Consider the following 26,665-nt stretch of genomic DNA (forward strand, 5'->3'; position numbering starts at 1 on the left):
GGAGCATGTGAACATATGGAGGACTAAGTGCCTCACTGCTGGTCACCCAACCTTCCTCTGTGTTTTTAAAAGAAGGCTTGTCCTGCCTACAACTAACCAACCCCCACTCTGTCTCAGAGCAGTGTCATATTTATCAAACTTCTGATGTAATATCATTAGTCACAGTTTGTTGGGGTTCCAATTAAATGACTGTACTTTATGGATGGAGCAGATTGAAGATGCTTACTAGGACTACACACTATATTGTTTGTAAACCACATTTTACAGTAGTAATATATGCTTATAAGCTTTGGAAGAAGACTCTCTTCCAAATGCTAATTATTTTGGCTCATGTTTAGCTGATCTTTAAAACATGATTCATTTTCTGATACATTTTTGTGTTTGTGTGTGTGTGTGTGTGTGTGTGTGTGTGTGTGTGTGTGTGTGTGTGTGTGTATGTAATACACAACTTCTAACCATACCAGGAGCACATAACCATACACTCTCAGAAAAGTACTCTAGAGGTATATTATTGTCACTAAAAGATCCAACAGTAGTGTAAATGTCCATTTGTGTTCCCTAAAGGTACATTACATTCTCTTCTCCTGAATGAAAGGTAAATATCTGTAAACTGACCTGAGGTGAACACGGACACCCAACACAAAGACCCTTAAGGCCACGCCAACACCCATCTGGCCCTGAGTGTCCCTCAAGGGACAAATGAGACCCATGAAGAAAACAGTCCAAACAGTAAACATCCTTAAATGCTTATTTAGAAACTGTAATGCTTTAAGACAAATGATAAACAGTGCTATTATGAGGTCTGGTCAGGATCTTTAGTTAAAAAATTGATTTTAAAGTGTTTTTAAAGTGATTGCTTCCTTTTGAGCTGTCAGTGTTTCTCCTCTCTTAGCACAGTGAAGAGTTTTTCCCTTGTGGTGTCAACGCAATTACTGTGGCTGTGAGAGAGCCGTCTCTTATATAAGGCAGTCTCTGCCTCACATCAAAGGGACATCTCAATATCCTCCTCCTCCAAACAGCCTTGTGAGACAAGACATCGCATCTCCTCTACCATCACTTATGTGAGAAAACAACACTACAGAATAGCTTTTAGCCACTGGAAAGCCCAGTAAAGTGACACTAGAAAGAAGTGACAGTCTGAAATGACATAAAACTGCAACAGAATGTAAACTATTCAACTTGAGAAAATCTGTTTCACTTGACTGCTCTATTGTTTGTTTGTTTGTTTTTTCATGCAAAGTCATTGTTCACAAACACTTAATGGAAGCTGTGCAGTAGAATGCTTTACAGACAGTAGCTTAAATGCTAAGCGTCCATGTTAATTTCATATTCATTTTCACCAAATATGCATTAACATGGCTAGGACGGTTAAAAAATGAAAATGCTGTTCTCCACTAGGTATGCACCTTCACCATTGTGGTCAAAGATGTGCAAGGTCACTGCTGATAAACTTGCATTAACTGATTTAAATGAAAAAAGTAAGGACATGGTGACCAGTAGTGTCATACTGTCACATAGTTTTAACCCTTTGGGGTCTAAGGACATTTTATATCAAAATGTTCAGAACATGTTTTATCACAGTCTTAAAAACAAGTGAATCCACCAGTTAGACACGGCGAGAGGCAGAGAAGGCGTGTCTCAAGCTTATTCTCTCGGGAGGTACAGTATCGCGTACAGTCTTGCGATAACATGCAATTGAAAGAGCAGTGTCTGCACATTCACAGAGTGTCACTGTATTTCTGCGCTGTGTTATCGCTAAGATATTAAAAGAAACATCGCCAATAGTGGTATCTGACCCACTGGCGCTTTCTTCAACCCCAGAGGGTTAACTGCTATTTGGATACTGGTTACATTATTTGGTACTGTGTGAGTAATTACAGTTAAAGAGAACTTAAGATGCCTAAAACCATATGTATTTTCAAGGTTGAAAGTCTGGTCAAATGTTAATGGACACTGAATGCTAATTCTATAGGCCAGATGTATGTATGTATGGTGCAGTACTAATATGGCTTGATGTGCCTGCATCATATGCTCAAACAGCTTCAGTTATATTCAGTAAGTAATCTGTAATAAATATCTACTAATTGTATTATTTTTGAGACATGAGGTCTGTCCCCAAACCTAATGAGCTGCCTAAGTAGGCACTAACTCCATAGGCAGCTGTTTCTAGTAGGCATGTTTCTAACATGGTTCTAGGCATCAAGTAGGCATGGTTCTAACAGATGTCTGTCCTCATGAAGCAGATTATTGAGACACTTTATTTGGAGAGTGATTGCGTCACGGCTTGTTTCCACCCAATGCATGCAGTCAGTGTTTTCTTACCTCTGCAGCTAGCATCGCCTCAGCATCAGTGCTATGGATTTTCCCATTTTCTTCCTATTTTTATCATCATATTAATTATTTTTGCCCTGAGAGAAGAGTGAAATTGAAGGGAGTTGTGCTTGCATTGCATCATGGGATTGCTTTCACAGCTGAGTAAGGGTTCAATGCTGCCTTAAAATTCAGACAGATTAGAATATCTCAGTAGGCAGCATTTTTAAGGTTTCTAAGTGTCGGGAGCGTGCACACTATGACTCTCTACATAGACAGCTCTCTAGGTTTTGGGACAGACCCATAGTTAACAATGCGCAATGAAATAGCAATATCGGGACATTCATTCATTATCTGTAACCCTTATCCAGTTCAGGGTCGCGGTGGGTCCAGAGCCTACATGTGTTTTTGGACTGTGGGAGGAAATCGGAGCACCCGGAGGAAACCCACGCAGACACGGGGAGAACACACCGACTCCTCACAGACAGTCACCCGGAGCGGGACTTGAACCCACAACCTCCAGGTCCCTGGAGCTGCGTGACTGCAACACTACCTGCTGCGCCACCGTGCCTACCGACATTGTGGAAAATAGTTGAACAGTTGAAATAGTAGCAATAATGAGCAAAGACATTTTGGAGTTTGGAAATTATTTTCATAGTTTTGAGAATTGAATGTATGTTATTCTGTTCTCAAATAATTTTTGAGCATGTGTCTCTGGCTTGTGTCTCTGTCTAGCTACTATGGGTCCGTCCCAAAACCTAGTGAGCTGCCTAGGTAGGCACTGACTAGGTAGACAGCTGTTTAAGTAGACAGCATTCTAACTGTCTGTCCTCATGAGGCAGATTACTGAGACACTTTAGTTAGAGAGTGATTGCGTCACAGCTTGTTCCTGCCCACTGCACGCAACTGGTGTTTACTTACCTCAGTGGCTAGCATCGCCTCAGCATTTCAGTGCGCTGGATTCTAATCTTCCTGTTTTTAATCATGATTTTAATTATTTTTCCTCAGGGAGAAGAGTGAAATCCTGGGATTGCCTTCACTACTGAAGAAGGCTTCGATGCTGCCTTAAAATTCAGCCAAATTAAGATATCTTACTAGACAGCATAATGAGGTATCTAAGAATTGGGGCAGCCTACGTGTCTAGGTCTACATGTAAAATGCTCTCTAGTTAGACAGCTCACTAGGTTTTGAGACAGATCCTATGACTATGGCCATTGTCACTCACCAACATGCTTTTAACCATGCACACACTGCAAAAAATGTGCAATTAGGCCTGTGTGGCAGCTTTTTTTTCTGCAGCTGAAACCTGTTGTGGAATGTGTGTATTATTTTTTGTTTTTTTGGTAAGACGGGCCTTTGAGCTTCATCGATTTGTGGCAGGTCTGGCAGCAAGCGGTGCCCCACTGTACATTAGCTGTGTGCAGATTTGTGTGTTGGAGCTGACAGGCTACGGCTGCACCTGGGAAAGGAAGAAGGGTTAGTTTGACTCTTCTGCCTGTAACAGGACACTGTTATGGTCAGTGCTGGCAGTGGCAAAAGTCTGATGCCCAATGCAGCTGTCATACAGCATGGAGGCCCTGGGTCAGCCTACTACTGACTGGAGAGGAAGACTGTGTGTGTTATGTTTGTGTGTGTGTAGTGGGGGAAGGGACAAGACTGCCTACTTGATGCTAAAAGGCACGTGTAGCCTGGACATCTGTCCCCTCCCTGGACGCAACCCCCACCAGCTATTCTTCTAAGCCCACCACACACACAAAACACACCACTCTCCTTGACATTTCATAATTTCAAGCCCTGATATGATCAAAAGAGGCCTCTCAGGGTGTGATGAGGCTGATGCTGGCACAGGACAGGACGCCTACGCTCCTTATTGCCTTTGGGACAGTGGGATATCATTGTTGCAGTGACACTGCAGACCCATGCGCATTTTCCTTCCTTTCCTGCTTACTCCTCACCCTTTGTTTGTCATGGCGTTAACGTGCGAGTGTTTGTCTTCGTCGCGCCGCTCATTTGGAAGCTGTCTATGCTGCTTAGCTATCACCTGAGTCCTGTTAACGGGAGAACAGCTGGGGATAGCACCCATGCGCTCGCTCTCATTCACACACCCTTTCTCTTCTCTCGCTCTCTCTATCTTGCTTACTCTCTTTTCCTTCATTTCTTTCATGCTGTTTCACCCCACCCCTCCTCCTCCTCTGCCCTCCTCAGCTGATTGATGAGAAGCATCTGTCTACATTGATGCGGTGACTGCACATGAAAAATAATTTCCGCTGAAGAAGAAGCACTGTGACCTGACCGACTGAAGCTTCCTGCCAAGCGTCGCCAGATCTAAACAAAATCTGTCAAACAAAAGCAAAGTAATGTCATAAAAGTTTTGGAAGTAAACAGCTTTGCACAGACTTTTAAAAGAATATGCCAAAAAGGTTCTTTGGATTGTCATAGAAGGACCACTTACGGTTCCTTAAAATACATTTGACAGTGAAGTTCTTATAAAAACACAGTTGGAACCACTCAACAGAATAAAACGTAAGCTCTTCAAGAAATTAATCAAAAAATCCTTAAAAAAAATTAATTGCTTCCTATAAGTGTGTTCGGAAAGGGCACAAATGGTCCATTTTTTACAAATCCATGCTTTGAAAATGGAACACACATGTGTTAACTACATGTAAGAAGAGTTTGGTATAAAATTTTTACCAGTGTGTGCGCTGCTGTTTGGCTTGTGGTGGTGGGAATACATGTCAACTCCAGCCTATAAAATGCTTGTGGCGGCAGGCGGTGTGCTTAGAAATAGTAGTAATATTTCATCAGTTTATGACCCAAAAACACTCCTTGAAACACAGAGCTTACCCAAATGATATGCATAGAGTTAAAGGGGGGATGGAGGAGAGATGGAAAGATAGATGAGATGAGTTGTCAAGGTGCATCATTTCAAGGCTCCTAAGCGCTCATAAACACCCTGGCGTGGTCCTGCAAGCCACGTTTCAGCCCCCACCACACACACCGCCTGTGTCAGGGCGACAAATTGATGTAATAAATGCAGGCGCTTTATGGTGAGGCCGCATGTGCAGCGCTGGAGGTGGGTCTCATTAATCGGTATGGGAAAGGATGAGGGAGGGGAGGGGTTGGGTGGGTCGGGGGGGGGGGGGGGGTGATCCAACAGAGGAAACAGAGGGCCGTCGTGAGGACAAGAGAAGAGAGAGGGGACCAACTGGCAGTAAAGTCTAGAAGGCATAGAGACAGAAATGCATCTCTGACCTGTAACCCAAACACTGAGAATCAATGACCCACCAGAATGCCCTGAGGCTTGGGAAACTCTCATACAAACACACAGAGAAAGAGAGATAAACACACACACACACACACACACAGAGAAAGAGAGAGAGAGAGAGAGAGAGAGAGAGAGAGAGAGAGGCATTCATTCTGATACCACTTATAAAACATGGGGCAGTAGACAACAATGACTTTGATGCAAAGCCATTTGGAGCAGTTTCTAAATGAGCTAGTGAGTGGGTGAGTGAGTGAGCTAGTGAGTGAGTGAGTGAGTGGGTGAGGGAGCTAGTGAGTGAGTGAGTGAGCTAGTGAGTGAGTGAGCTAATGAGTGAGTGAGTGAGGGAGCTAGTGAGTGAATGAGTGAGCTAGTGAGTGGGTGAGGGAGCTAGTGAGTGAGTGAGTGAGCTAGTGAGTGAGTGAGCTAGTGAGTAAGTGAGAGAGCTAGTGAGTGAGTGAGTGAGTGAGCTAGTGAGTGAGTGAGTGAGCTAGTGAGTGAGTGAGAGAGCTAGTGAGTGAGTGAGTGAGTGAGTTAGTGAATGAGTGAGTGAGTGAGCTAGTGAGTGAGTGAGTGAGTGAGTGAGTGAGCTAGTGAGTGAGTAAAAAAAAAGTTGTATTCTGAGGTTTGGTGCAATACAGAATTATTAAAAGTCAGAATGTACACCATGTGAATCACTAATTTCATAATGTATTTATGCATTTCTAGTATTGAAATATAAAGTATGCATCCTGGGAGCATTGTAATGAATCAGTTTTGGAATTGATTATACAATGTTTTCTTGATTATTTTGAATACAGTAACAATAATAGCGACTGAAGAGGTACCTTATATTAATGTTAATTTTATTTTCATTTTATTAATATTTTCATTATGTACGAACACAATGTCATAAGGTCTCCCCAAACTAACTAGCAGGCTAATCTAATTAAAGATCAGAATCAATGGATACAATGCAGGGTGTTCAAACACATTTAACAAATTGTAATTATTAAATTAATAATTTCATATTTTTCTCTGTAAATGATAACACAATGATCTCTCATTCTCTCTGCCCCTTCTTTTACTCCCCTTTTACTCCTCTGCTATGCCAAATCAATCAGACTATCAACACCGTCTCTCTCTCTCTCTCTCTCTCTCTCTCTCTCTCTCTCTCTCACTCTCTCTCTCTCACACACACACACACACACACATATAGACACTCCAGTTTGTGCTTTGCCAGGAATTCCATGAGCAAATATCTGGCCATGTCTGGCTCTCAGCGCTTTGAGGAGCCCCAGGAGAAAGGTTAATCCTTACACCTTTTCCTGAATGTGCAGGTCTGCTATTCAGAACACTATACACACATATACAACGATTACCTAAAACATTATAGTTTCTTCTTAGATTCTACCTTCACGGTCGTAGCTGTACAGTTACAGACTATAGTCGGGCTGTTAGCTCCCATTCAACCTCTTCTTCAATGGTCAGGGCCCATAGAGGACCACCACTGAGCAGCTATTATTTGGATTGTGGGTCAGTGTCAGCACTGCACTGACTGATGTGGTGGTGACGCATTAGTGTGTTGTGCTGATATCAATAGACACACACATGCAAGCATTTCCTATCCACCACAGCATCTAACTTAATAAATACTTAAACTCCAAACTCTTGAATTGACCAAAACACTTCAGTTCCCAGAATTCCTCTGACATCTTGTTTCATGCTTTCACACTCAACTCTGGTTACTGTGGTTACCTCACGGCACTTGTGACTGAATCTGTTTCTTTAAATCCTGACCCCAATGGTGAAGTCTATCAGACACAACAAACCTTTATCTCCTGGAGCCCAGTGGGACATTAAATATTCAAGCTGTTTGACAAAAGTTACTTACTTCTGCTTAATTGGAGGAGCAGAAAGTTTTCCACTTCTGCATAAATTATGCAAGCAAATATACTCAGGCTGAACAAAACTGACAAGCTTCAGATTTCCCCATCTTGGAAGAAGAGGCAGACACCCACATTAGAAAGTGATCAAACTTCCCCTTCCCTCTTTCTCTAATTGTATTCTCAAGAGAGCTCCGAGCACCAAATGTACTTCAAAAGAGTGTTTTTCAAGGGAATTTGGGCTGCTCTGCAGGTGGTGGACTAGCCTAACCGCCCATACGCTACTGTACATTTCATTATTATTTGTGTCCGTTGCATAAGCAAAACCAGTGACAAGCCAAGCATTACTGGACAGAAGGCTAGAAGGCTGTCCTACTAACGGCTGAGTGGAGAACAAAAGAGGCAATGAAGAAGGGATGAGAATGGGAGGAGGGGAGAGAGGAAGCCAACAGGGCTGCTGTATTTATGGTCCATCTAGGGGAGGCCATGAAGCCCCCAGGACCTAGTCTTTTTGTATGCAGATACGAACAACAATAAGTCCATTAGAGAGGTGGTCTAATCCGGCGCGTGTGGCCGCACATGGTGGGGGCTAATAGAGACACTGTTTGCAGCTGAAGGGGGATTACTTTAATCTAGTGATGGGCTACACTTATGCTGGACCCTATTGAAGAGAGGACAAGACCGGACCGGCCAAGATGGACCCTTTGTCTCACCAGTGTCCCCTTTTCCCTTAAATGTCCCACTGTAACCCAGTCTACTGCTACATAGCCATCTGGACGGACCGAAGCAAACCAAATTAACTGCTCCATCTATTACTGACAAGCAGCATCAAAGGGGCTAAATTTGCCATGCATCCTTATTTTTTTCTTGACCCAGGTTATGCATAATACATTTTACACCGTCATTTTTGCATTTTTTCTCTTTCACCCTTGAATTTGAAGAAGTATATTAAGTTATATTGTTGCTGTCACAACCAACTTTTTGTATTTCTAAAATAATTGAACAAATATTTTAAAAGTATAAAGTGTACTGAAGCCTGTATTGTGCCTTATTCAAAAGGCAGTATTTGCTGGAAACCATGCAATAAGGAAACCTAAGAAAACCATACATAGGGTTTTCATAGTTTTCCCACACGTCTTCCATTATGGTTAATCAATAAATGTGTTCATGTTTGTGACATCACCCATTTTGACATTCAACCATTCAACTTAAAACAGACTTTGCAGCTTAAACAGTATAAGCCCCATTTCCAGAAATGTTATGGTTTGTACATTAAGAAAAAAATTCCAAACAGTGTGTTGGATTACATCACTGTATGATTTTACAATAAAAAACATTTGCTCATAAAGTGTGCTTGTATTTTGTCATTATGGTCAAATGACCAGCACTGAACGCTTATATATTCCTAGGAATAATTGAGAATTAAACAACCTGTCTGGTCTTGGTACAAGTGGTCAAATAAAGATTTGTGGGATTGGGCTATAAAACATGTTTTTGTTCTATAAAAACACACAATATTCGTTTTAATGGTCTGCCTCAGGAAACAAGCTATAAATACTGCAGGGTGTGGATTTTATGCTATGTAATGCCTGGAATAAAATATATGCACATAACAAAAGTAATAAAAAAGCTAAGTAACAATATGCAAAGTAAACCAAGCGTCTTAAGAACCAAACTTTTAGCTACTGAATCAGCTGCATTATTCCAAAGTGCCCTCAAAAAAAGGTAAAAGTTTGAAGTTCCAAATCCTGTGACTAGGACATCAAGAATATTCTTTAAAGAACTTTCAGTGCGTAATTCTTTATAGAATCATTTTTGTAAATAATGTGTGAATCTAAAGAACCATTACAGCGATTAAAGTAACCAAGGAAACCAGGAAACAAATTAACCGTTGTTTCTATAAGACTTTGTGTGTGAATCTTTATAAATGGCCTTGTGCATCTAGCAGACAACATCAGGGACTGTGACTTCTGTCTTCTTCAAAACTCACATAACCCAGACATCATGAGGAGAGACAGGAATCAAATCCAGTAGGGCTGACAGATCTTGGAATGGTCTGTATAATAATTCAGAACACATCATTGAGCCAGTGCCCTGGATTCGGATTGACATTAAGGCAATTTTGTATGGATGTTTATCCCGAACCCTCTGATCCTTTAAGGTGAGGCTGTTTCTGTGTATCTATTTCAAACAGATAAATGACATCAGAGACTTCTGATACAGATGTCACTAATGCAAGTGGACAGAAAAAAGTGGCTCTTCGGGAAATGATATTTGATTAGGCTGTCTCCTTCATTTCAAGACACATGATGGAGTGTATGTGCGGGATGGAACACAACTGTCATCTCTGCCTCTTGTAGGTTTCAGTGATTTATCTGTCAAGGCTGCCATTAAATATTGTCCTGCCAGTCTTCTGCTATTGAAGATAGGATCGGAAATGGCTTAAATGTTGCTTCGAGAGTAGGTTAGGATTCACTAACTGAGGCAGACACAAAAGCTGTTGCAGCAAAACAAGTCTTAACCTTTGTAGCTCCACCCACAGAGGTTCAGATTGATATGTAGCACGCAAGATGGCCACCACCTTCAGAAGTTTGAATAATTCTTGACCTGAGTCTGTTTTAATTGTCACACAGTTTTGACTGTCAGCTGATTTTGACTGTTAATATAGTTACAGTGCCAGTTGTCAGATGTTAATCTACCTGAGAATAAACTGGAAAACAATTTATAGTAACATCTATTTCATGTGCTTTTAGCTTTACCCCCTTAAATTGCAGAATGCAATTCTTTTTTACAGCACTGTTCTGAAATCAGGGTAGAGGAGGGAAGAAAGGCTGAGTGGTTTATCTACCCTCCTACAAAATAATCATAGTGCAGTTTCTGCTGTGCTAAGTTAAGAGTAGCAAAAAAGGGGGTCATATTCTCCCATTTTACAGCTCAGTGACGCATCACATCAATTTCCAAGCTGTTATTTTAAGGTGAAAATATTACCTAGTGTCAATTTAATCCTAAACATTTGACTTCGCAGCATAAACGCTATGTAAAAACAAATCTTGTCATCTTGTCAAAGTATGTGGTTTGTGGTTTCGTTAAGCAGCAAAACCCTCTGAAGTCTGGCTTTTGAAACGACAGCATACCAGACATTGGCATTCCAGTTGCAGTAATCCCCAGTGTAGAGATTCATATACGAGCATAAAACACAAATCCAATGCTGAAATCCTATTGATATTTGTCACTATGTGGAGTTGAGTGAGGATAGTTAGCAGCTGGGTCTCTTCCAAATCTCCAGACACTGGGAAAATAGGATTGGATTCAGGCTTATACCTGCTGAAATAAAAGTAATGACGGGAACTGCTGCTGGGATATGCATATGCATATATATATGTGTCTGTGCGCATTCTTTTCTACCCCCTAAACACAGAGTGATGTCCTGGCTCGTTGCCCTTTCTCCCCTCCCTCTCATAGCTGCTGGCATCACGAGCGAGAGAAAAGCAATCAATCATCCAATTGCAGAGCAACTGTCTGTGCAGCCTCACTGGGTTTTAAAGCGTGCACAAAATGAACTAAACCAGAAGGTGGACAATATAACAGGCCTAACGGCTAGGCAAAACGAAACGCTGGCTGCCTGGTTGTGTGCAGTTGGGACTGATTCCTCTGCAGCTTCAGTGCAATTACAGCTGAAAGTTCAGTAGCAAGTAGAAAGCACTTTTGGTTTCCTAAAAGTCTATATATATATATATATATATATATATATATATATATATATATATATATATATATATATATAAGAAAATAATAATTTCTGTAAGGTGCCTTTCTCTACACTGAAAGCTTCAAAAGCAAATGAACAGAAGCTCAAACCTTTGTCACTTGGGAGAAAACTATTGTTAAATAAGTAAATAAATAGTAAGAACTCTTTAAACATTTTAACTTCAAAGTGACGGCCTATTGGAAGAGCAAAAAAGAACAATTAAAAGAACAATTCCAGGCGAGAATTAGACTGAGTTATACAACATTGAGAATCAATTTGATGGAACCTGCTTTTAAAGAACATTCTTGAGTAAAAAAAATAAATACAAAGGAATTGGTAAATGACTGATAAACCCCTGAATCTTTCAGTAAAAATATCAGCTCAGACTGGATTAGTCTATTAATGACACAACTCTTTAGTGAGTATAGTGATAATCCAAGCACAGTTATAACCAGCAGTGCAGCATCTGACTTTGATCTTTATTCCTTATTATATTAGTTCACGATATAACCTGTCTATTACAACAAATAGACTAGAACGTTTTTGTGTATAAACATGCTACAAAATAAAATCAGCAGATGACAATACGACCTGTGCTGCTTATAGGAAAAAACCCATGCTCCTCCTCATCCATAAGCAGTTGAAATCATGCATTTCTTATGTGACACCAATTTTGACTATTTCACTTTTATTAAAACAAAACAAACCAATGTTACTAAGTTAGATGTGATTTGATCTCCCCCTACAATTCCTTCGAGGCTTGAATAACTCTGCCCTACACTAAGGTATCTCATTAAGAGTGTGTTTTCAACTAATATATCACTAAGAGTTTATTCACAATATCTATATCTGTGTCAATATGCTGTACACAGCCTTGGTGTCATCATTGCTGGGGCAGGGGTGTATTGTTCCCCATGTTCCGTCTGCTCTGCCCTTGATCCTACAAAGGCTCACAGATGCATCTCCAATTCATTCACATGAGAAGTTGTCAAAGCTAGTCCTCAGACCACCTGTTAACATTCAGCTTATCTGTCTCCCTCTACACCCCCACAATCATTTTGCCTTCTCCTCTCTCTCTCTCTCTCTCTCTCTCTCTCTCTCTCTCTCTCTCTCTCTCTCTCTCTCTCTCTCTCTCTCTCGGTTACAATTCTACTATAATTAAATAAGGGGGTTTGATGGCAGAGCTAGAAGGGCCGGGCTTTCCTGTGTCCGAATGACCCCACCCTGTCAGCAGTCTCCCTGACCCCTATAGTACTCTAGGCTAAGTGATCTCATTACTACCGCCTGAGCACGCACAGACACACGCACACGCACACACACACACACACACACACACACACACACACACACACAGTGTTGCAGGATGAGTAGCCCATGCCAGCACTACACCAACAAAGAAGTCCACCTGATCACAATGTGCTGCTGCTGCATCTTGATATTGATTTAATTTGGAGCAAACAAGTTTAGAATAACGTGTACAGCTGTGTAAGTGGAAGGTAGGATATCAAAAAGCTTTAGTTGGTTGGAATATAGGGATATAATAATACAGAGAGATTATTAGTCATTTTGTTAGATGTAACTGTGACCTTTAAAAGAATACACTGCAGAATAATATATGTGACAGGGTTAAAGACTGCAGCATCCTGCTATATCAGTGCTGCTAAAAGCAAAAACACTTTAACTATAAAATAGCAATATCCGTATTGCTCAGCAGTAGTTCCACAGCTTTGTAACAAGACAAATTCCATTTTGCTGAGCTGCAGTGATTTTCAGTGGAAGTAATTGAGAACGATTGCAGAGAAAGATTCATTTTGTTTTTATTGCGGTATAAAATCTGGGTGTGCCAAAGCATTAGAGCTAACAGACTTTGTGCTAATGAAATTAAAAAGCTTTACAGTGTTTTTTTTTTTCCCTGTCAGTAGCCCTTGATTGATTTAGACTGGAGAGGCTGAAATCCATGACTTCTCCAAAACAAGCCTGTTGCTGCACCCACTGAGTTTGGATGCATTACAATGAGGTTAATGACACTGAGAGCAGCCAGTCCTTGTGGAACACACATGCCCTGTTTCATATAAGTCACAATTACACTTCAGCCTCACCCTGTACTGGAAGACCCGAAACGAACTGTTTTATCTGTGCTTTCACCCCTGTCTAATCCCAAAAGGCCAGCCAAAACTGCTGGACCCATCAGAGCCTGACTCTAAACCCCCTGCCCTACACCTAGAAAAACTCAGCTCATAGAATTTGCAATCTACTGTGAAGAACTGGCAAAACATACCAGAACTCATGCTGGCTGAGTGCTATGGAGCGCCAACTAACCTGGCACAGAATTCTAGAGGGTGAGCTCAGCTGGCCTTCGTGCCATGCCTCCAAAGATCTCTCCCCAGCAAGCCGACAGCATGCTGGAGTAGATGCATTTGGTCAGCCGAGTTTGGCTTCAAACTCTGTTCATAATAAAAATACAAAAATAATGCAACGTCCCAGATAAGTAGATATATTTTTTGTAAGTATTGAGTCGTCCGTGTCTGAGGTGCAGTAATATAAATCTATCATGGAAAGCTCTCTGCTAAAATAATAGTCAAAAGTTAAGCTTCAAATTGCAATTGACTAGTGTTTTAATGATTGTTTTTGTAAATAGTTTTGTAAAATGTTACAATTTCTACAATGAAAGTTTCCCACCGCAAACTTTGTAAGTGAAATTCCACAAAGTGAGAAAGTTGTCCTTTCATTTAACAAACCTAAAACAGAGCAAGAAAGTGTCAGATTCTGTTCCACCTGTTCACTCCCAGCATTTCATGAGACAGCTGCCTTCCTGTCATCTCCTGTTCCTTGGGAAGCCAGGCCTGACCCTTAAATAACCCTCTGTGAGAGTCATCACCATGGTTCGCGCGAAGACTTTCAGCTTGGATCTACACCTGAGTGGTTTAGTCTTATCAGATGTTGAAGGAAATACTGTAATTCTGGGTGGATTATGACAACAAATTCTACCTATATTTAAAAAATCTGGTGCTTCTGAGGCAATATATATATTTGTTGGTCATACTTCACATACTCCAGTAGTGTGGAGATTTTGAACCACTTTCAAACTTAAGGTTCATTCCTTATGTACAGAGTAGCCACAAACACAACATATCTGCAAGCTTTCTAAGTAGCTCTTTGCAAAGTCAACCACTTTAAATCAATAAAACACAAACACACTGTCAATCACAGCCACTTGTATCTATCATTTACAGCGTAGCAATCTGTGCTACTCCATATCATCAGAACTGCAGCATCTAAGCGTTTTAACACAGCGTCCATGAAATAACGCCGGGCTGCCATAAATACCACCTTCTCAAATGTGAGCATGTAAAGGCGTAGCAGAGCAGCTAAGTGTCTCAGTGTGTGCATTCATGCCCTCCCACACATACTGGGCCGCTGCCTGTTTCTGCTCTCATAACGCCTCTCATCGGCCCTGCTCAGTGCCCCCATAATGTGCAACATGCTTCCTGCTGCTGCCAGATGGAGCCGTTTGGCATTTGAGGTCCGCTCTCCACCCCTCTTGACATCTCGTACGCTCTCACTTACTATCTCACACCTCTTCTTCATACCCACCTTCCTATTCTTCACTTACTCTGCCCTTTAAAACTTTTTTTGACATAACTGCTAGTTGTGCCAATAACAAAGATCCCTCCATTTAAGGAATGCACAGAGTCAAAATACTGGACTGATACTGATCATACACTCTTAAAAATAAAGGTGCTACACACGGTTCTTTGAGCGATGCCATAGAAGAACCGCATTAAAACTTATTCTTTAGGTTCTTTACCCATTGAAATGTATCAACAAAAATGCGTTTTTATGAAACCAAAAGTGGTTCTTCTATGGCATTCCTCAAAGAACCTTCTGTAGCAAGTTTATTTTTAATAGTGTTGAAAACAGACCAGGTAAATGGCAGCAGGGTTGATCCATAATAAATACCGTTTCTTAGTTTTGGTGGTAATCCTAAACTGTTCCATACTGTCGCACTGGTGGATCCTCCTACTTCCTTTGTATATTTCACACCATTTTTTCTCTCTCTCTACTGGTTCCCACCCACCCCTCGCTTATCCCCCCCAACCTCCGCCTCTTGTGCCCTCCACCAGCAGCGTGGCAGACCGGGGCAGCAGCTGAAGAGCCCTCTGCCCCTCAGCTCCTGCCCGCCACCTGCCTCCTGGAGCTGTGCCATTTTGGAGCGTGGCTTACTGATGCCATGCCAGAGCTGGCATTGTCACTCATGCTTCATCCCCCACCACATCCCTCTCAGGGACCCTAATGTGACTATGGATCTTATTCAGTCACACCACAATTAACCTGTAATGGCCTGAGCACTAAAATCAAGTATAAGATTCACTGTGGTATATTTGCGTCATTAGAAGACTAAGTTTCAACATGACAAAAGTTTAATCAGAAAATATATTTTTATTTTTTGTTTCATACTCTTTTGATGCTGTAATAAAATAGAAATGTGATTATACCTTTACTTTTCTTTGAAGTACGTATAACAAGATTGGAATGCTTGATGGGAATAAATTTCTTAACTTTCATTCAGGTGTCCATTTAGGAATATGTTTGTTTGTTTGTTTATCAAACTACAGAAAGAAAATATTGTGTTCACTAATAAACTAAGCCTAAATCTCCTTTGGGGCAGCACAGTGGCGCAGCAGGTAGTGTCGCAGTTACACAGCTCCAGAGGCCTGGAGGTTGTGGGTTTGATTCCCGCTCCGGGTGACTGTCTGTGAGGTGTTGGTGTGTTCTCCACATGTCCGTGTGGGTTTCCTCCCAAAGTCCAAAAAAACACACGTTGGTAGGTGGATTGGCGACTTGTGAGTGAATGTGTGTGTGTGTGTCTGTGTCGCCCTGTGAAGGACTGGCGCCCCCTTCAGGGTGTATTCTTGCCTTGCACCCAATGATTCCAGGTAGGCTCTGAACCCACCGTGACCCTGAATTGAATAAGCGGTTACAGATAATGAATGAATGAATGAATAATCTCCTTTGATTACTGCAAAATTGGCTACAGGTCATCTCTATTCCAGCTATCTCTGACTTCAGCTACAGTAGATGGCTATTAGCAGCAGGTAGTGTCGCAGTCACACAGCTCCAGGGGCCTGGAGGTTGTGGGTTCGATTCCCGCTCCGGGTGACTGTCTGTGAGGAGTTGGTGTGTTCTCCCCGTGTCCGCGTGGGTTTCCTCCGGGTGCTCCGGTTTCCTCCCACAGTCCAAAAACACACGTTGCAGGTGGATTGACGACTCGAAAGTGTCCGTAGGTTTGAGTGTGTGAGTGAATGTGTGTCTCTGTGTTGCCCTGTGAAGGACTGGCGTCCCCTCCAGGGTGTGTTCCCGCCTTGCGCCCAATGATTCCAGGTAGGCTCTGGACCCCCCGCGACCCTAAAATTGGATAAGCGGTTACAGATAATGGATGGATAGATGGCTATTACAATAGTTTACCACCAAACCTGCATCCTTATAAAGGATAATAAAGAAATATTAATCACTTTAAATGTGGAAACATCATGAAAAGTGCTCACCCCTTTTCTAAATTCTCTCTATCAAGACACCTATATGTGAATATCCTCCTGTTCCTCACTGTAGTTCTAAATGTTCTGACTATGTCTGATGCTATCTTCCAGTTCATGCATTCTGGTGAATGTATAAAGGAACATAAAAGTTTACATTTACAATGGCATGCTTAGGATCTTGGATCTTGGCAGAGCATTTACTGATTATCATTTATAAAACAGAGCTTGGAATGTTTTAAAGCCTCACAAAAGGCACCACAGACAACGAGAGCCCCTTCTGCAACTTTTATCGGACACAAATATCTGATTAGCAACACTCAAAGAGCAAACATGTCACTGTGAACTCACAATGAACCTGGACAGGCTGGGAAATGATGTGATGCAAGTAAAACCTCTAAGTACTGTTCAAATACTTGAAGTGACAACAAACTTTCAGTGAACTCAGAGGCTGCAAATGTTTTCAGTAATATTTTTAAGTGAATTTTCAGATTTTTGGGTAGTTGTAATAGAAATATTTGAAGAGGTCTCTTCCTCAAAAAGGTTATGGCCAATCAATTTCTTCATTAAATTGTACAAACTCAGAGAGGAGTAAGAATTTATTCATTTTCTTTTTCATCCGTTTAAAAATACTGGCCCTGAAGGTCATGTAAAATGAGGAGAAAAACAAAATTCTTGAATTTTAGGTGAAATTTTCACTCTTAACGTACAGTGAATGAAATTCAAACAAGACTGCAGTGTACTTTTCTGAATTCATCTATATGCAGAAGCATTCCTTAAGTTTGGCAGACCACCCGCTTCTTAGTGTGAGAATGGAATACCTCTCCTGGGAGTAGGAGTGAGTGAAACATATTAGCCCACATATAGCACCTTTAGTAGATGGTAAAGCATTTGTAATCTGTCCTCAGAGCAACAGACTCCAGTTCTGAGACTGCAGCATATCTCTAAAGACAGTAAGTAAACAAAAGATAGCGTAGTCCAAACATACCAGGCAGGAGAACCAAGAAAAATTAAGCCCAAAACTGGCTTCTAAAAACCAACATTAGAAAATCATGTTTAATCCCTTAAGCCTTAAAGACCTGTATGTGAGCCCATGTTTTATTTTATGTGACCAATATTATAATATTACCAAATAATTCATATTAGTTATCTGAAAACATTAAACCTGAAGTTAAAAATAAAAAGACTAAGCCTAGTATTTTTGGGGTTTAATCAAATGAAAACACAATGCTATGAATCAATCATCTGTCATTCTGATAACTGAATGAACATAATCAGATCGAGACATCCGTATTTAATTACAGCATATTGGACATAGGAAATCCTTCTGTCAGAGCCTGGAACCAACCCATAAGAAACTCTCCAATGTGGCAATATTTTTTGAGACAAACATCTGTCACATGCAAACAGCCAACAGCTCATAACTCTCTTCCCTCTTTGCTCTGTGCACTTATAACCTGCCATTCATCCGTATTAATTCTTCAAACCAATTTACTTTAAACCAAATTACTTAAAAACAACAACAAAAAAAGAGTTTATGCTTCTTTTTAACCGGTTTGATAATTATTGCAAACTGGCCTTTGCAACACTCACATTATAAGCACCTTGGGCAATCATAGATATTGATTCACTAATCTAACATTTTTGCTAAAAAATTAACGAGAAAGTCTCTAACAACAACAAGAGGTAATCATAATGCATAGCATTTCACTAGTGACAGAGCGTTGTCCATATAATTCAGCCCCACTACCAAGAAAGAAAATGGAAAATGGAAAAAAGCCAAGGAAAATGACTTACTTGCAACCTCCAAAGAAGCATTGCGGCTGACAGCTTCTCCCAGATAGTTTCTAGCCACGCACACATAGACCCCTTCATCCGGCTTGCTCCGGCGTCCATGCACGATCCTGAGGAAGAAAAGTGAGCCTGTGGGTAGTAACATGCGGTGGGAGCGGGGGTCCTCCCTGTCCGTTTCCACACGCTCGCCATCTTTATACCACTCAACCATAGGGGTTGGCCGGCCCTCGGCTTTACAGTTCAGTGTGGCCGGCTCCCCTTTCGAAACAATCAGGTCAGAAGGGTGCTCCACAATCCGCGGTGGGGCATCCTCCAATCTGGGACGAGATCCTGCAAAAGACGGGGCAGAAAACATTCATAAGTTAGAGTGAATCATTTATATATTATAAAGTTATATTATACAGAAATTAATTAAAACTTTTCTAACATCTATTTGGCCTCTGCTGTATCTGTAACACATGGTGGATTAACACAAATTGATTTTCAAGCACTTTATGAGCAGTAAAGTAAGAGAAAATCTGTTGACTGTAATAATAAGAGTAAATACTCATATTTTTCGATATTTTTTGAGCACCTACCCATCTTTTTCTATTATAAGGGTATTTTGAATCAACAGATTTGCTGTTCTGTTCTCATATTTTACAAAGACTGTTGATCAAGGTAACATGCTTAGCAACATACTTAAATATGAAAACTGAAAATAGTCTTCAATCACAAACAAATATTGTAATAATTGTAATAACTCAATTTCGCATTTGTGCTTTAACTCAAGTAAAAATACTGGCAGAAACCTTTTATGTAAGCACTATTTAAAATAGGTGAATTTCTGCTTTCATATTTTCAAGGTTTATAACAATGAAATTGCCAGACATATTCATATTCAGCAACACATACATAATTAAAAATACATGGAAAACATGACAGAACAAGAGGTTACTGGTTAAACTGGTCAAGCTTAGAACAGATCAAACACAGCCTGTAAGCCAACGTTCAACAAGCCAGCTCCCTGCAGGTCATTTATGCAAGCTGCATTGACAAGGATGAAAAAAAATACTATTTCAGGCAGTACTTGGCTGAGTAAAATGAAGACACATTATACATGCACCCCTCTTGCATACAGCATTTAAATTGGATGGTACAAAATGACATGCTCTACATTCAACAGTTGCTAAAGAAAATGCAGAAACACATTTCATTCCGTGCGGTGGGAGGAAAGCGGAGTGGGAATATATAAGTAATTTAGCCCTGTGTTTTAAGCCACATATGAATTTATTCAGACTGCCAGGAAAGGAGGAGGGATGTTGGTTCTAAGATAATTCCAGGAGAAAGCTTTGAAATGGCTTTTCTCTCCTCCAATTTGAATGACAGGGTGTTGGCGGGACAATTACAGATAAATAACAACAACACAAGCAGGTTCTCAACGGGCCAAGGGAATTTCAACCATCGGGAGGGATTTTGGGATGAATCAGGGAGCCCGAGCACATGATGATTGTCAAAATAATTACTGGATTCTTTAAGACAGCAATTATGCCAGGGTTTATAATTTGGTTTAAACGTGGCAGGGTAGCAGCTCAGATTTCTGGGAGAACTAAAAGTGTCACTTCCTCCCTTGACTGTCTGCTCATGTCCAGGCTGACACAGATATAAGGAATAGCTTGATATTACAGATAATGGGTGTGAGATGCACCAGTCAAAAACACCTATTTCTAACTTTCTCTAAGCCCTTCAGAGTTGTATAGGATTATGAACAAAGGCAACCAATGAACACAATTTTAAGCTTTTCCACTTAAAGTACTCTGAGGTAGAAGAAAGCCTTTCTTGGATTCTAGCCCACCACCGGGAGGATTTCAGAATAACTTCAAACCACTTCAACTTATTTGTAACTTACTTCTTATTCCACTGCAAGCTAAAATGTCCACCGAGTAACACCATGAAGGCTTAAACAAAGCATTCTCCACCTGTTTTTCTCCTAGCTTTGCTATGACACAGTAACCTTACAGCACTACAGCACTAGTACATTAGGCCAGAAGCCCAACCACTGAGTTGTGTACAAACCAGTTCACCTCTGAATCCCTGAGCCTGTTACCCTTTCTGCCTCTGAAAACAAAAAGCCTTCTAGTCCGACGGGTGAAGGCAGAGGAGACCACCAGGGTTTAGCTAATAGCTTTTAGCAGAAACATATACAGCAATGAACAGACCGTGGTTGGCAGGGGGTGAAGGAGAGACTCTGCAGGCAGAGAGACGCAGAGCAGCTTTATAAATATTACAGGGCAAACACACAAACTCAGAACACATGAGATGTAACACAGGGGTCTTTAAAAGAAAAGTCCCAGCAAGCGTAGAATGAGCTGAACATTGTCTACAGTAGTAGCTAACTGGCATGGATTGAACTGAGTGGATTCAGGAAAGAACTGGCCTCCTGACATTATGCAAACTCAGTAAACCGCAATAGAATGCAGATATATACTGCCTTTGTTATTAAACCACTAAGAGATTCCTTGCCATGCTACTCACTGAGGTCTCCAGATATTACAAATTGCAAATTGTGCAAAAATTAGTTATTGAATAAAAGTTCTTATGCATTAAAAAGTGCTGTGCGCTGGAATAAGAAAACAAGCTTGCAAATAGCCTTTTGGGGATACTGTAAACTTCTAAGACTAGATAAACTGCTGTCTATAGTTTAACACCTTGTCAAAATGATTCACCCTCTGGGAAACAAGGCTATGTGGAGTCCTTTTCTGATAGAGGGGATATCACTTAGAGAATCTCTGACCTACCACACGGGAGAATGAACACACAGACTTCATTCATTCTGACAAGTCTTTAGAGTTGAGAAATAGGTGAGACAATTCAACAACATCAGTGGTAAAACCTTCTACTGTAACTGACCTTCACTATGCCAAGAACAAATGTGAGTGGTTTTGCAACTCCTGCATTAGAATATAAATTCATGGACTCCATTTAAGGGTGGATGATATGGAAACACTGATTTTGTTTTTCTAAAATTTGCAAATACTTTAAAAGGACAAAATGACAAGAAGAAAGTAGTTTGAAGAGACATTATTTAGCTTTTGCAATAACAGTCATACAGCCCACCTCTAAAATGAGTGAAAGATGGGTTGAGCCGCATTTTTTCAATTCTGATACACAACTGCCAATACCAATACATATTCCATTTCAAAAGCTCTATTATCTTTAATATTATCGTTATTGTTGTTGGTTTTGTGTTTAATGTTACATTACAAGGCTGAAATATATCACAAATGCCTTATTATTAGACGAGCAAAATGCATTCCAAAGGAATTTATGTTACCCTCCTACCCTTGTCATATTCTCCACACATCAACTCAGACATAATATCTGCAAGTGTAAAATCCTTATAAAGCAACGTCAGTAACAATGAAGGCTTGAAGTTAACACCTAAAAGTCAATTCATTCTTCTGTGTTGAGCCTACACCGTGGCAAGAGTTTATACTTCTGTGTCGCTCTGCAATTACACCACCACACCACTAGGGCTGAATCTCAAACATCTTCCTCTACACTGTGTAGTATACAATGCAGTGGTGTACAAGAATTATAAATCTTTAAAGTGAACTATTTAGGACGTAGGTCATTGTGTGGGACAGAGCATAGTTTACATGAGGTGCTAGGAAAGAAAGTAATACAAAGCTAGCACTAGAAATGTCACCCTGTACTCCTACTCACACCTAGTATCACAGAGAGCCATATATACAGTACATACATCAATAGTGGGTCTGCACTGTCCCTGGTACCATATACAGCTTGAAGCAAATTTCAAACTAAAATTTATAAAAGCGTGAAAACAAATAACAGGTTCAAGCAGTGAATGATGCAGAAGTCATAAACTAGGTGAATGCCTTGGTGATTGATAGATAGATAGATAGATAGATAGATAGATAGATAGATAGATAGATTAAAAGCAAAGAACACGTAATATATTCAGTACGTTTAATAAATAGTAGATTTTTTACAACAGTGCAGTATCCACAGTATTGTCCGGATCTATCGGTGTATTGTAGGGTTCAGCAGTAGGACGCTTGCTGGGAAGATGCTGGGCCCGGGCCGACTGGTTCTGCGCAAATATTCCTGTCTTTCTTCCAGGAAGCAGGAGGTTTTTGGTGTGTGGCGTGTGGAAGGGGAGACTTATGATGTTGGAAAGCTCTGCCGGTAAAGTTCTCTGACGGCAGGGAGCTGGGCACTAATTATGATTGTAGTGCAGTAAGCATTTGATCTTGTTGTCTTATGTTGGGAGACTGTGTGAATGCCAGCTCTAAAGGTGAAGTCAGGACTTTGCCAGTCCCTGTGATTTGCCCCAATGGGCTTTTAGCTGTAAGCAGATTTATCTCCTCTTCTTGGGGAGGGTGAGCTCCCTGGTTGGAATAAGATCTCAACAGGACACAGTTTCCACATATCACCACAGACCTACATTTCAGCCAAGATATTTCCATGAAGATATTCCAACAGAAAAGGCTCAGAATATATGTGATGCTTGTATGCCATGTTAACTAGCTAATTCTCTACGCAATGCTAATTTTGCCAACAATGCAAAGCATTGAACTGACAACAATGAAAGAAGATACTTAACAATATGCAAATATGTGAGATTTTTGGTGTTGAGATACTATCGTCATAACAACCATTCATGAGAGGCCAGAGGTCAATCCAATAATTGTACTCTTACTTGAAGTGTGTGAAGGCCTTGAGGTAAACACATGGAGGACATAAGACATCTTGATATAAAAGGTATTAAAAAGAGGCTCGTGTGGTAATTCGGTGCTATCACAGATAAAATCTGGGACAAAAGCAGATAATCTTATCTGAAAATGAAAGTATGGCCATCAGTCCATAGCAAGTATAAAAGCGATTAAGAAACACATTAATTCTACTGCATTTGGAAATGACAAGAAAAGCTTTTAACCTAAAGGAACTTGGCTGGAATTCAAAACCAAGACCACAGAAAATAACAATGAATGGCTAACTTTCTCTGTTCGGCCTCATCTACAATTCTTTTGAGAGGGCATCCATCCCCCTTAACCAGAGTTTGTTGTTTTACAGCCTCCCTCCTCCTCTTTTCCACTGGATTCTGGGAATTGATTTGCAAATGTGCATTCATTTCCCCCAGTCCAATTAAAGAAGTGGGGGTGTCTCCTTGAACACCCTTTCACCAACAACCTTTTCTCTGCACTCAGGCACAACAAAGGGACACTTGCATGAGAATACAAACCTTAGGCCATAAAGCCATGCCCTTCACCACTGGGCCTCTGACACAGGGAAGATGAAATGAGCCAGTTTCAGGCTTAAAGGAAATCACTCAGGAGAGTCTTTGCTTTCCTAAGGGACAAACTGCTCCTCTGGCTAGGTTTGGAGTACTGAGAATGGATTAAACAAACTGGCAGCCACAAAATCCTATGACAACTTCAACAAAAAAAATAAATAAATAAAATAATAATCATCCAGACACCTTCGGGGGCTGCGGCTGAAGCAGCTCATGGGTTTTCTGCTTAAGAAATCACGAGCTAGGATGAGATGTACTTACAAACCTGTTTAGAAACTCTTATTCCTAAAAGAAGAGCCAGTGCTGTGTCACAAATCTCAGCTAAAATTAAAACGCTGGCTAGGGTGGGTTCAGAGTGTTCATGTCTGTTATATGTTCTTTGATGTAGTTCAAGGAAAAGACAAACCCTTCTGTGTTAACAACCTTTAACACGGATAATTTAACAGGCCTCTTGCCTGAAAAACAATCAGATACAAGCAGAATTATTTTTATAAAATATTTATATAATACTGTCATTGGAAAATTCAAATGCTTATTTCTGTCTTGTGATCAGTGTTAGTTCAATAAAAGGATGCATTTAATGTTAAATGCCAGACAATCTTTCAAATATTATGATGGAAATTCAAAGGAAATGATGAGCTGGGTTTTGAAAAGCATCAATCTTTTAACAGATGTTCATCGTTATGTTGCTCACGAGTTTGGTAACACAGCAATGTCTAGGTGAAAAGAGGAAAAAGCAAAAAGAAAAAGGTTGACCCAGTGGGTACTGGTAGTGCTCAGGAGAAGGTATTGATCTTTTGCAAAGCCTTAAGAGAAGGTTTCAGGGAGATGAGCTGAAAAAGAAACTGAATGGAGGATAATATTATCCACAAAGCTTTATCTAGCTGTGAGGAAGCTCAGAAACACCAGGGCTGTACCAGAAGCAGATTTTTGCAGCTCAGACCAAAAAGCCTAGGCTGCCTCTGGACTACACTGTTCTTGGGAGAGTGAGACCTTGGAGGATGTTTGTCTGTAAGCAATCATAACTCTGAAATGCTGCACTTAGCCATTTGGATTTTGCTGATATTTGTCTTATAGCAAACTGAGGCTCTTCGATGTGGGCTTACGCTGAGGGTTTGAGAAGTTCATAATGACCCTGCAAGCCAAAAAGCCCGTACAATAACATCACAATCTTCTTCTGACCTTGGGTAATTCTAGCTCTTGTCTAAGAAAAATACATCTGGAATATATGTTGATGGCATATCACATATCTCCAGGGGCGGGTGAAGTTCTCTAGCGGAGCTGCAGGAAGAGAAGTGGAGTATGAATGATAAATTGTGCGTGATGGCGATAGTGGAGCCTCAAAGCAGCTGCTCCATGTCACAAGGGTCTACTGAAAGGGATCTGTCTAGTGCTTTGGCTATGGCTAGGAGGAGAAACTGGCCAGGAGTAGCCAGCATACCACAGCTGGCAGAGATAGCATCAGTTTCCTGGTCCTCCCAATGGTGGCCCACAAACCTCCGCATTCCGCCGGATTAGCCTCCACGGAATTCTGCCTCTGCATTTCCTGCCTGACCCAAACATCCATAGGTCAGGCCCACACCAATCCACCAAGTTTGATTGGGTATTGCCTGAGTGGAAAGAAAATAAGTGCCTCTAATTCTATGTGAATGACTTTTCTTCTAGAACGCTCCATTCAATAGTGAGGGGGCTTTAGGTCTGAAATTTCTGATAAAGATGGCATTATAGACTCTAAAATGTTGTAAAAGCTGGTTCAGAATCAATGAACTGACATCTGAATGCTGTGTTTCACCTCTTGATCTCATGATACTTTCAGCTTCAGGTAAATTACTAGTGAACAAAGAACAGAACCTCAGAAGGCATTCACAGACAAAGCGTTTTAATTATATTAATGTTTTAAATTCATAGCCCTTCAATGGGGACATCTAAGTTGACCGCTTTTCAAAGAGTCATTATAGGCCTACATATGAATAATAAAAATCAAACAGTGAGGTTGCCAGCAAGAAGTATCTCTACAACTGAATAGACTCAATTTTTCAGTTTATTTATGGACTAATGAGTATCTGAATATTTTATTTGTACTGCAATGTATGGTCATTAACATTACCCTCCATCTTCTTCCCCAAGTACTCTAAGAGATAACAGATCACATTCAGGATGTGTACTGTGTTCCTGATGGTGGATGATTGCCACAGGAAATGGTGAAAATAAGAGGCTAGGAAAACCCCTAAGCTAACCACCTACACAATGAACTTACATTAGAGTTCCCACAGAAAAGGTTTAAAGTGCATTCACCTGGTATTACTGTCGTTTACTTCTGAAAATCTGGCACTTCAAAATGAATACATGGGTTAAAACAAGTGTGTTAAAATCAATGTTGTGATGTGTATAATTGGGACAAATTTTGTCAGGTTGAGGAAGGATATTAAAGATAATATTTGTGATATTAATGATTAAGATAATAAAGATAATGTTAATGATGTCTACATGTTAAATAATCAGGAATGTGTCATTAGCTTTGAAATATTAAGATGTGTTGTGATAAAATATATGAGAATTTGAAGAATATGAAGAACTTCACATTAAAAACTTGCACATATTCAGAAGAGGTGAAAATGACTTGACTGCTACAAGTAAATTTAAATCAAAGCAATGGGAGCAGTAAAGAATTATATGAAATCAGTTCAGAGAGAAGTGAGATATAGTTTAATATAAACCCTGCATTAAATGAATTAATTTCAGTGCCTTCTATGAGACTGGTTAATGCAAAGCACTACAATGCATCATATCCCTCCTACAGAGAACCTTTCAAAAAAGAAAGAAGATATAAATCAGGGTGCATGCTGTCGCTTATCT

General features: G+C 40.5%; 1 protein-coding gene across 2 annotated transcripts in view; it reads right to left on the reverse strand.

The window, feature by feature from the left end:
* The window catches only part of robo3 (roundabout, axon guidance receptor, homolog 3 (Drosophila)), an 82,294-nt gene that overhangs the window by 50,892 nt on the left and 4,737 nt on the right, over positions 1–26,665 (reverse strand). For both annotated transcript variants that reach the window (XM_066651475.1, XM_066651474.1), the window contains exon 2: positions 18,517–18,843. In XM_066651475.1, coding sequence (XP_066507572.1) covers positions 18,517–18,843 — 327 coding nt within the window. The remainder of the gene's footprint in view (positions 1–18,516; positions 18,844–26,665) is intronic.

This window comes from Hoplias malabaricus, chromosome 18 (assembly GCF_029633855.1).
Source record: "Hoplias malabaricus isolate fHopMal1 chromosome 18, fHopMal1.hap1, whole genome shotgun sequence".
Classification (NCBI taxonomy): domain Eukaryota; kingdom Metazoa; phylum Chordata; class Actinopteri; order Characiformes; family Erythrinidae; genus Hoplias; species Hoplias malabaricus.